Below are 12,315 nucleotides of genomic sequence, written 5' to 3' on the forward strand. Positions count from 1 at the left end.
GTACACTCGTAAGGCTAAAATGTTCACGTGTCAACCACAATGTTGAAATGTAGTTTAAACTTGTGCTCCTATACTTTCACGTGGTTACGGGCATGAATGAGCCAAAACGAACACAAAATGAGTAGAAATGTCATCCATACGTTCAAAACCATCATATGCCGTTTTGGGTCACGAGGAATTGGTTTCACTCCCAAACCAGTAAAGCATGCTTTAGGACATCATACATGACCCGTACATATTGAACGACTGCAAGTATTATACAATTTAAACCACACTCACCACTTACGTTTTCCTTGATTGTCAAGTGGTGTAGTTTCTTGTCGAATTATGAAGTGGGTGACTACAGTTTGAACTAATGTGCCAACTTCAACGTAAAAATGTAGATTAAACTTGTGCTCCTATACTTTCGCATGGTCACGGACATGAATGAGGCAAAACGAACACAAAATGAGTAGAAATGTCTTCCGTAAGTTCAAAACAATCATATGCCGTTTTGGGTCATGAGGGATCGGTTTCACTCCCAAACTAGTAAAGCATGCTTTAGGACATCATACATGACCCGTACACATTGAACGACCGCAAGTGTTGTACAATTTAAACCACACTCACCACTTATATTTTCCTTGATTGTCAAGTGGTGTAGTTTCTTGTCGAATTATGAAGTGGGTGACTACAGTTTGAACTAATGTGCCAACTTCAACGTAAAAATGTAGATTAAACTTGTGCTCCTGTACTTTTGCGTGGTCACGGGCATGAATGAGGCAAAACGAACAAAAAATGAGTAGAAACGTCATCCATACGTTCAAAACGATCATATGCCGTTTTGGGTCACGAGGGATTGGTTTCACTCCCAAACTAGTAAAGCATGCTTTAGGACATCATACATGACCCGTACACATTGAACGACTGCAAGTGTTGTGCAATTTAAACCACACTCACCACTTACGTTTTCCTTGATTGTCAAGTGGTGTAGTTTCTTGTCGGATTATGAAGTGGGTGACTACAGTTTGAACTAATGTGCCAACTGTAACGTCAAAATGTAGATTAAACTTGTGCTCCTATACTTTCGTGTGGTCACGGGTATGAACGAGGCAAAACGAACACAAAATGAGTAGAAATGTCATCCATACGTTCAAAACCATCATATGCCATTTTGGGTCACGAGAGATTCACTCCCAAACTAGTAAAGCATGCTTTAGGACATCATACATGACCCGTACACATTGAACGACTGCAAGTATTGTACAATTTAAACCACACTCACCACTTACGTTTTCCTTGATTGTCAAGTGGTGTAGTTTCTTGTCGGATTATGAATTGGGTGACTACATTTTGAACCAATGTGCCGACTAAAACGTCGAAATGTAGTTTAAACTTGTGCTCCTACACTTTCGCGTGGTTACGAGCATGAATGAGCCAAAACGAACACAAAATGAGTAGAAACGTCATCCATACGTTCAAAACAATTAGATGCCGTTTTGGGTCACGAGGGATCGGTTTCACTCCTAAACTAGTAAAACATGCTTTAGGACATCATACATGACCCGTACACATTGAACGACTACAAGTGTTGTGCAATTTAAACCACACTTGCAACTTATGATTTTCTTGATTGTCAAGTGGTGTAGTTTCCTACTGGATTATGGAATGGATCACTATAGTTTGAACTAATGTGCCGATCGTAATGTCGAAATGTAGTTAAAACTTTCGCCCCTATACTTTCACGTGGTTACGTGCATGAATGAGCCAAAATGAACACAAAATGAGTAGAAATGTCATCCATACGTTCAAAATGATCATACGCCGTTTTGGGTCACGAGGGATCGGTTTCACTCCCAAACTAGTAAAACATGCTTTAGGACATCATACATGACCCGTACACATTGAACGACTACAAGTGTTGTGCAATTTAAACCACACTTGCAACTTATGATTTTCTTGATTGTCAAGTGGTGTAGTTTCCTACTGGATTATGGAATGGATCACTATAGTTTGAACAAATGTGCCGACCGCAATGTCGAAATGTAGTTAAAATGTTCGCCCCTATACTTTCACGTGGTTACGGGCATGAATGAGCCAAAATGAACACAAAATGAGTAGAAACGCCATCCATACGTTCAAAATGATTAGATGCCGTTTTGGGTCACGAGGGATCGATTTCACTCCCAAACTAGTAAAACATGCTTTAGGACATCATACATGACCCGTACACATTGAACGACTACAAGTGTTGTGCAATTTAAACCACACTTGCAACTTATGATTTTCTTGATTGTCAAGTGGTGTAGTTTCCTACTGGACTATGGAATGAATCACTATAGTTTGAACAAATGTGCCGACTGCAATGTCGAAATGTAGTTAAAACTTTCGCCCCTATACTTTCACGTGGTTACGGGCATGAATGAGCCAAAACGAACACAAAATGAGTAGAAACGTCATCCATACGTTCAAAACGATCATACACCGTTTTGGGTCGCGAGGGATCGGTTTCACTCCCAAACTAGTAAAACATACTTTAGGACATCATACATGACTCGTACACATTGAACGACTACAAGTGTTGTGTAATTTAAACCACACTCACCACTTACGTTTTCCATGATTGTCAAGTGGTGTAGTTTCTTGTCGGATTATGAATTGGGCGACTACAGTTTGAACTAATGTGCCGACCACAACGTCGAAATGTAGTTTAAACTTGTGTTCCTACACTTTCACGTGATTATGGGAATGAATGAGACAAAATGAACACAAAATGAGTAGAAACGTCATCCATATGTTCAAAACGATCAGATGTCGTTTTGGGTCACGAGGGATCGATTTCACTCCCAAACTAGTAAAACATGCTTTAGGACATCATACATGACCCGTACACATTAAACGACTGCAAGTGTTGTACAATTTAAGCCACACTCACCACTTACGGTTTCCTTGATTGTCAAGTGGTGTAGTTTCTTGTCGAATTATGAAGTAGGTGATTACAGTTTGAACTAATGTGCCAACTTCAACGTAAAAATGTAGATTGAACTTGTGCTCCTATACTTTCGCGTGGTCACGGGCATGAATGAGCCAAAACGAACACAAAATGAGTAGAAACGTCATCCATACGTTCAAAACGATTAGATGCCATTTTGGGTCACGAGGGATCGGTTTCACTCCCAAACTAGTAAAACATGCTTTAGGACATTATACATGACCCGTACACATTAAACGACTGCAAGTATTGTGCAATTTAAACTATACTCACTACTTACATTTTCCTTGATTATCAAGTGGTGTAGTTTCTTGTTGGATTATGAAGTGGGTGACTACATGTTGAACTAATGTGCCGATCGCAACATTGAAACGTAGTTTAAACTTGTGATCCTACACTTTCGCGTGGTTACGGGCGTGAATGAATCAAGACGAACACAAGATGAATAGAAATGCCAGACATACGTTCAAAACGATCACATGCCGTTTTGGGTCATGGGGGATCGATTTTACTCCGAAACTAGTAAAAAATGCTTGAGGACATCAAACATGACCCGTTTTGCATATATATCCATAATAAACGTAAATGAATAGAATTGAACATTAAATGAATAGAAACATTAGGCATACATTTAAAATGACTAGATATTGTTTTGGTCAAAATAAAGTGCTGCTATCACAATTACCAGAACCTGATCAAAATAGCTATAATTTACATTCATCCATAACAATTTATCAAAACTATCAAAATGCATCAAAAACCCTCGTAATTTAACCACAATTTCAAGATGAAGTTTGGCAAAAACAAGTCCCATGATCCATCAATTAGTGCAGAGCATTTTTGCAAGTTAGGCGATTATGGCCACTCTGACCATATCTACTACATTTACGAGTCTTTTTTCCCTCCCCTCTTGATGGAATTCGATGGTTTTTAGGATGCCCACATTGTCGTCGATTCACAAGGGGTGGTAACACCTTAGTTTGATTGGAGATTTCCCAGTGAGCCTCATTTGCCACTGGACATATACATTCGACATATGCTTGTTTCCAACTAGTAGTGGTATAATAGGGTGAGCACAAACTATAACAAGATACTCCCTTAAACTTCGCTGCTGCAAGTGCATGTTTGCAAGGAAGCTTTTCTAAATCAAACTCCCTACAAGTACAAGTTCTTGCCTCCAAGTTAACAATATGCATTTCATTTTCAACACCGACATGTAACTCGTACTCATTTATTGGTACCACCATCTGTCCCTTTGCATCGTCATATTGTTTACGCATTTTTTCCTCAATAGGTGGGGTTAGAGTAGTTGCACATTTTTCAGCCTCAATGTGTCTCTCATAAAACCATTTCTGCAAGGTCTTTCTGATTTGCTCAACCATAGCAAGTACTGGAAATTCGCGAGCATTCTTGAACGACGAGTTTAAAGATTCTGCATTGTTAGTCGTCATAATATTTTAACGGATTCCTTTGAAATGTGCTCGAGACCAAACTTCATATCCAACAGTCTTTTCTAGGTATTTTCCAACTACCGCACTTTTACGATATATATTTGCCATTGATTTTTCAAAATTAATCAAACTATATTCTTTTGCAGTTGCCATAAACAATGGCAAAATATCCGTCCTATGATAATTGGACTTTATGTTTAGTTGTAGATGCCATATGCAATATCCATGATGTGCATAAGGATAAACAATCTTTATAGCATTACCAATGCTCTCCTTACGATCAGAAATCAAAACAAGCCCTTCCAATATACCTGTTACTTGAAATAACTTACTGAAGAACCAAGTCCATGATGCGTCGTTTTCAGAATCAACAATGCCAAATGCAAGAGGATATATTTGAAGATTTGCATCTTGACACGTGGCAACCAGTAACGTACCACGAAATTTGGATTTGAGAAATGTTCCATCCACAGAAATGACCCGTCTCATTGATGAATGAAAGCCACGTATGCTTGGTCCTAAAGCCATGAAAAAGTATTTGAAACGGTTCTCATTATCAACCTCAATAAACGTCACTGTGCCGGGATTATTCTTCTTCAAAATATTGCAATACTTCGCCAATCTATCATAACTAAGATCAGGTGAACCTCTTAATAGCTCTAAAGCACATTCTCTAGCCATCCATGCCTTATAACAATTTATATCTATGCCAAACTCCCGACGAATATCGTTCTGGATGTTCGAAGGCTTGTATATAATGTTAGGATCCTCAAATCTCGACATGATGTGTTTTCCAATCATCCAACAACTAGCTTGTCTATGATCTTTGTGGCGAACATCCAATGAACAAGCATGATGGCGTGAGTACTTTCGAATTTCAAATTCCTCGCTTTCCTTCAACCGTGTTGCCCGCAAACGCCATTTGCAAATTTTTTCAACACAAACTACTACATATGTACTCTTATTTGACTTAGCAATTTTAAATTCAAAACAGTTTCTTACAGCAAGCATTTGTAGTGAAGCCTGGAGATCTTTCTTGCTGCGAAAAATTTGGCTAACATGCATATCATCGGCGTCGGGAATCTTAAACGACGTTTCACAAGGGTTCAGACAAACAACTTCTTGTGAATTGCCAATAATCTCATCTACCAATGTCAACTGTGTATTTTGAGTAACATTGTCTTCATTTATCACATGAGAATCATTCATATAGTTGCCATGCACTATTTCCACCCCATCCCAATACTCATCACTTGTAAAATTCACACACTCGTTTTCACAATTTTGATTAAATGGAGACAACAGTTGCATATAATTGTCATCGAACTTATCTTTTTGCATATTGCATTCATCCACATTATCCACAACAACGTTTGAATTGTGTTCATGATTCTCTTGAACATTTATCATATCAAGCTCCATGTTTTGTTGATCATCATTACCTTTTTCCAAAAGGGTTACACAAATTGGAACTTGGTCATGCAAAGAGAGAAACCAACTAACATCCATATCGCAAGTAATCTTCATTGGCGGAACTGCTAATTTTACCATGCCGGGAATGAGAAATTTCATCTCGATGTCATACATAACGGGATCAACTTTAACTACTTTTCGGACTTCTTCATATAACTTCGTATATGAAATAGTCTTTGACACAAAAATATTTGTTGCAGTTTCTTGATCATTTCCTATCCATTTCCAAATCCATCCTCCTTGATCACTCTTTTCAAATTCAACAAAATAACAAATGACAATCATCGCTCCAGAGTCCATATCTGCAATTCAATAAAAAAAATGTAATATATTACCCCATTAATTGTCAAAACTGAATACTATAAAATATAGTTATAGTAACAAATAGAAGGCAGCCCACATTGTCACATAACTGATTTTAAGCAGAAAAAACTGTATTCTGTAGTTTAAAATGTGTATGTGCCATTTCAATTTGTTTACAATAATAAAATGCTACAAAAGAATAGAGGAATGACTAATTTACAAGCAACTATATCAATACCACCGTTGTCATATTATAACAGCATACAATTACAGGAAAACGTCATCCAATTACAGGAAAACGGCACCATTCCGTTTTTATATTTCACAGCAAATTTTGCTTACCCAAATGATTTTTTATAGTAGACAACTAGAAAACAACAAGAAATCGTTAATTTTCAATTTATAAAACATACCTTCAACTGTTTGAAACCAATTTTTGCTAACGTATTTCCAAAATTTGCACAGCTGGATTTGTTCTTGGCTCAAATAAAGAAACTTCAAAATGTAATCATTACTTGTAAGTAAGAATAATGCATATGAAGAACAAGAATGTGGAAATGAAGGTGGATTTAATAGGGTGAAAATGGGGTTGGATATGTTAGAATGAAGGAGATCTAGGGATTTATGTTTGAGAATTTGGTAAATATTCATCTCCAAATAGGATATTTTAGTCATTTCAACTTTAAGGGTATTTGAGAGTTTTGATACATAGTATAGGCTATTTGAACAAAAACTATTGACATGGACTACTTTACCAAAGATTAATGTTGACCAGGCTTCTTAAACAAATTCCTCTTTAGAAAGTAAGGTCAAACGTCTTCCTCCATTTACCCTTTTCTATATTAGTAAACAAGGATTAAACACTTGAAAAGAAAGAAAATTAAAGTTGACATGGCCACTAATTAGCTTAAACAAAGTTGAAAATTAATTTTAAAAGAGATTTATTGGAGCAAATAATCGAAATAGCACTTCGGGAAAAAAAAATATTTACTCTTCCAATGTTCCCTTTTTTTTTCCCAACAAGTCCTTCTATTGACAGAGTTATATCTTCTCTCATTGACTCAAGATCTCATCAACATCTGTACCATGAATGGACAGTCTCAGTCCTAGTCTTGAATGCATCATTTGATACTATGCAGTTGAAAGCAAAATAAGACACCTTGATTGATAATTTCATTGATCAAACAACAAACACCAAAGCCAAGATTGAAAGTTGGATGAACCAAACTACAAGAAACTTTACTAATATTCCAATGAATAACTTGTGCAATTTATCATCGACTTTTAAAGGTTAGATACAATATTTTAAAGGAGCAATAATTTTTTTAGCAGTAGAACTAAGGAAAATAAATAAATAATAGGTAAATAATAATCTCCATAGTCCCGATCTTCTATCCCTAAAGAATGGTATAAAAGCTTTCCGCATCTGTCGTGGTAAGAGAACCTTAGTCATGATTCTTTGAAATGATCATAAATTCAGAGAACCATAACTAAGGTTCTCTTGCAACATCAATAATGAAATTTTTTTATCTTGCTCATTGAGAGTAGGAGATCAATTTTTTAATGATCTCCACTTGGGAGAAATGAACTCAAGTAGAGGGATTTGGCTCCATCTGTCCAATTAAGTCATGTGGTAGTCATTCTTTGGATGTAATAATTTGTAGAATTTTACTCCTCGTTCATGGTTTGTCGATAGTTTGCATGATGGTCATTTAAATGAATGACATGGCGGGCGAGAAACTGAAATGAATGAAAAATGGATACCACTTAACCTGGCCTACATACCCATTTAGAATTTGTACACACCACATCATACTCCATAGAACCCTACAAGGTGATTGTAACCAAACATTGCCGCCATTCAATCCACAAAATTGAAGCCATTCTACGTAATGAAATCTACCGGCATCAATAATGTATCTTCATTTTAGGCTTCATCGACGTTATTGTTTACTTTCCAACCTATTGTTGCACACATGTGAAGCAGATATGTCGAAATGAAATCGACCAGAAGCATCAATGCTTCTTCGTTTTAGGGTCCATCCACCATATTTTTTGTTGACCTACCCATCTGTGCATACAAGAGAAGTGCAAGCGCCCCATTATTAGAACTTTTGAAGAGCTGATTTATACCTAAATCAATCGTGACTCAAGACCAGGCCTTCACACATCCATTGAAAGAAAAATTATGTGACGTCTAAGGTGAATGCCTTTAATGTTATGTAAAATCATATGACCTTTTCTTACATTTGATAATTGAAACAGTAATTTTGATTTCTTCCTTGCTCGTTGTATGAACATAAACGAATATTTCATTTATCACGATGTATAGAACAATTGAAAAGTACGAAACATGTTTCCTTCGCCAAAGTGCTGAGCATGTCTATGTAAAGTTGCTTATTTAGTTCTATTATTACATTAGCCAGTAAGGAATTCCTATCTAGCACAGAGGAATTCCAACAGCAGTATAGCCAGCAAAATTCTTCGAATGCTGTTTAATGTAAGGTTTAGTTCAGCTCCTTCCTAAGCGTCAGCCACCAAAGAAAATTCTCTTCCTGGAATCCAAACGCCAATTGTAAATTTCATCAGAATGAAGGCCATCCCACAGATCGTTGTAGGAATCTGCAACACGAGATTCAAGATCTGAATGAAGAAGGGAAGATTGCAGTGACAGACGAAGCATCTCCTATTGCGCCCAATCCCAACGAGAAAGTGGGAGTTTTAAAAGATCCACTCCCTAGCCAAACACCTTCCGCCTATGCTTTCAATCATTTCTTTCCACTTACCTTAACCGTTTACTATCTTAAATAGGCTAGCTAAGGCTGACTTTGTTCTATCAAACATGAGCTGAAATGATTTCTTTGACCAATTTTAAGGATTTTACCTAGTTACGAAGAACCTGCGGTGTGGAAGAGTAGAAGACATGACTGAGAAAGGTAATTTCCATGGTTTTTCAAATTTATAGTTTATGAATGTATGGAATCTGATTATGACATATTGAATGAGGCTTAAAATATCTTAGTTTGTTATTTGGCTAAACGTTATATCTTTTTGTTGTTGCAGGAAATGAAATAGTAATTGACTTGGATGATGAAGGTTCAGTAGAATCCAATAACGTGGATGTTATGGACCATGTGATTACTTTGAAAGAAGATATTGTAGAAGGAGATGGTGTGATTGTGCCAGAGGTAGGTATGAAGTTCAAGAATGAGAAAGACCTGTTTACTTGAAAGAGGAATTCCAAAAAGGGGGAATGTGGAGTAGTGAATTACCTTACATTGACATGTAACCGTGAGGGCCAAAGAAGCAATAATACAATATTTTATTTGAAGTTGCAACTAACAATTTAAACAGGTCGTAAAGCTAGGCTGACTGTAGCTTCAGATATTCATGAATTATAGAGAATTTGTACAGTCTTCCTTAAACACAATCATAAAATAAGTCCTTTGAAGTCTAAATTATATCGATGCAATTGGGAATTGATTGTGCATGTAAAACGAAAACTTGAAGTGATTGATATGGTTGTAATTCCTTTGCACAAGAGTTTCAACTCTGTAATTGTTGAAAGAGGTGGATATGACAATATAACCTGTGTGAAAATGATTAGAGAAACAATGTTGAAAAAGTAAGGCGATTGAGACTCGGGGAAGGAGATGCAGTAGTAATACAAGCCTACTTTTCTTAAATGCAAGCACAAGCGAGGTTCTACGTTTGTATGGATTTAAAAAATGAGTTGCGGCTGGGAAATTTTTTTGGGCAATGTATGCATGGTCAAGTACCCAATGTTATTATTACCAATCAAGATAAGGTAATGAAAAATGTAATTCAGATAGTGTTTCCAAATAGGAAACACAGGTGGTATCTGTAACACATAATGAAGAAGTCGCTAGAAAAGTTTAGATACCACATTAATAAGTGCTCTATTTTTTCGTCCATACACAGATTAGTGTATGATTTACAATTCGTCGAAGAATTTTAAGAAAGTTGGAGATTGATGGTCGATACATATAATTTATATGATTTTGATTATTGTTGGACTTGTGTGAGAACAGGAATCGTTGAGTGCCATGCTATTTGAAAACTATTTTCGGATAGATAGGTCAACAACTCAATTCAATGAGAGTATGAATGCATTCTTTAATGGGTATAACCATTCAAAAACTACGTTGAAGCAGTTTGTTGAACAATATGAATGAATTTTGGGAAATGAGGTTGAGAAAGAGTTCCAAGCAGATTTCAAGTCTTACTCTCAAACGGTTCCTCGTGCAACCAAATATGAAATGGAAAAGCAACTTCAGGCAATTTATACCATTTCAAAGTTTATGGAATTTCAGGAAGAGATAACTGGGAAGGTCTATTGTGATGTCATATCTACATCGGTTGGACGTTTCGAGATGACTTACGAGGTACATAATGATGTCATTTATGATGAACGAGTGATGAGGAAAGAGTATTCGGTCTCATTTGAGGTAGTGAATTGCGATATTATTTTTAGCTATCACTTATTTGAGTTTCGAAAAATATTATGCAGACACATAGCAATTTTAATGTGAAATGATGTTTCATCACTACGGGAGAGGTACATATTGAAGAGATTGAGAAGAGATGTTAATAAAGCACATATGCTGGTTACAATTCACTATGATGGTTTGGTTAGTATACTTGGGCAGTTGAGGTATGATAGAATGTACAAGAGTTTGCCAAGTTGACGTTGACATGTATTGCTGCAGATGATAAAAAGCGAACTCGTGAAATAATATATTGGATTAGATTGCAATCTAAATAGATAATGACTATAAGGTCGAGCTCTGGAAGTAATCTCTTGGCCCTACATACTATGGGTTCTCAATCTAGGACGTCACATGATATAGGCATTAGGAGAAGGGCGCACCAAAGAAACTTTGTAAAAAAAGCCCGTTCGAGTCGAGTTTTAGAAAAAATGGTAAACATGAATGTTTTGTTTGCCGTATCAATATTATAATGAATATAACTCTTTAATTATTCCAATGTGATGTAGACAAGTCAAATTCAAGCAAAAGAAATAGAACGGGAGTGTGGAAAAGTAATCTTGGTAGGGATGGCAATCGGCTCGGCTCGTTAACCGATCTCATGAATTTTTTTTTAGCAAATTTTTCAAATTTTATTGATAAAATTTTAGAGCTCATGAATTTTTTTTTTAGCAAATTTTTCAAATTTTATTGATAAAATTTTACTTTTTTCCACATTTTTGAACGAGCCGGCTCGTGGGCTCGGCTATTTGGACGGGACCCCCCGCTCGGCTCGAGCTTGTCATTTGATGAGCCCGAGCAGCCCACAAGCCGAGCTTTGACGAGCCGAGCCGGCTCGGCCCAATTGGCATCTCTAAATCTTGGACATGATGGACTTGTGTTTGGACACCTCAAAAAGCACAACTGTCAGTGCCCCCACCTATCTCTTATTCTCAACTCCTATTGGTGCGTCTATGTATAGTATTAATTTAGTGAATTTAATTTGTCAATTATGTAATCATTCCACGTAGGATGATTAGGAGAGTCATGTAGTTACACACCATTTAAATCTTCATATATGATTCCTGCATTATCATAACACGTGCCTCTCAATCTCAAAAACACCGACACCCTGCTTACGTCAATGTATCAATGTCCAACACGTATTGAACACTGATATGCCTCCAATGCGTCGACACCTCCAACACGTCATCAACGCATGTCGGAGTTACTTGCAGTGTGCTGGAGGCTTTGGTGGGTAGTTGACTTTAAGAGATCCAACAAGAAAAAGAAATGGGAGGAAGAAATGCAACCGACGGAAGTCTAGTAGTCTGGGAAAGGAAGACAAAAGAGAAAGGAAAGGAAAAAGAGAGAAAATAGAAGAGGAAGAGACTGTTGAGCTGAAAAATGCAACCAGTGGAAGTGAGTGGTCTGAGGAAGGAAAGAAAACAGAGAAGGAAAGAAAAAAGAGAGGAAAAGAGGAAGAGACTGTTGGGCTAAAAAAATCATGGAAATGAAAAAGTAAATGAAAAGTCATCCCTTTACCAATGCAAATTTTAAATTGTAGAGCCCACCATATGTAAATTTTCCCATTTATTGTACGTTTTGTATCGTTCTACACTTGTAATTT

General features: G+C 36.8%; 1 protein-coding gene across 1 annotated transcript; it reads right to left on the minus strand.

Moving 5' to 3' along the window:
* Window positions 1-3,795: 3,795 nt before the first annotated feature.
* Window positions 3,796-4,422, minus strand: LOC111406753. Its single transcript, XM_023036130.1, has one exon. It carries the CDS (start codon window positions 4,420-4,422, stop codon window positions 3,796-3,798), a length of 627 nt encoding a protein of 208 aa, XP_022891898.1.
* Between the last annotated feature and the right edge of the window lie 7,893 nt (window positions 4,423-12,315).

Source organism: Olea europaea, chromosome 12, assembly GCF_002742605.1.
Source record: "Olea europaea var. sylvestris chromosome 12, O_europaea_v1, whole genome shotgun sequence".
In the NCBI taxonomy this organism is placed as follows: domain Eukaryota; kingdom Viridiplantae; phylum Streptophyta; class Magnoliopsida; order Lamiales; family Oleaceae; genus Olea; species Olea europaea.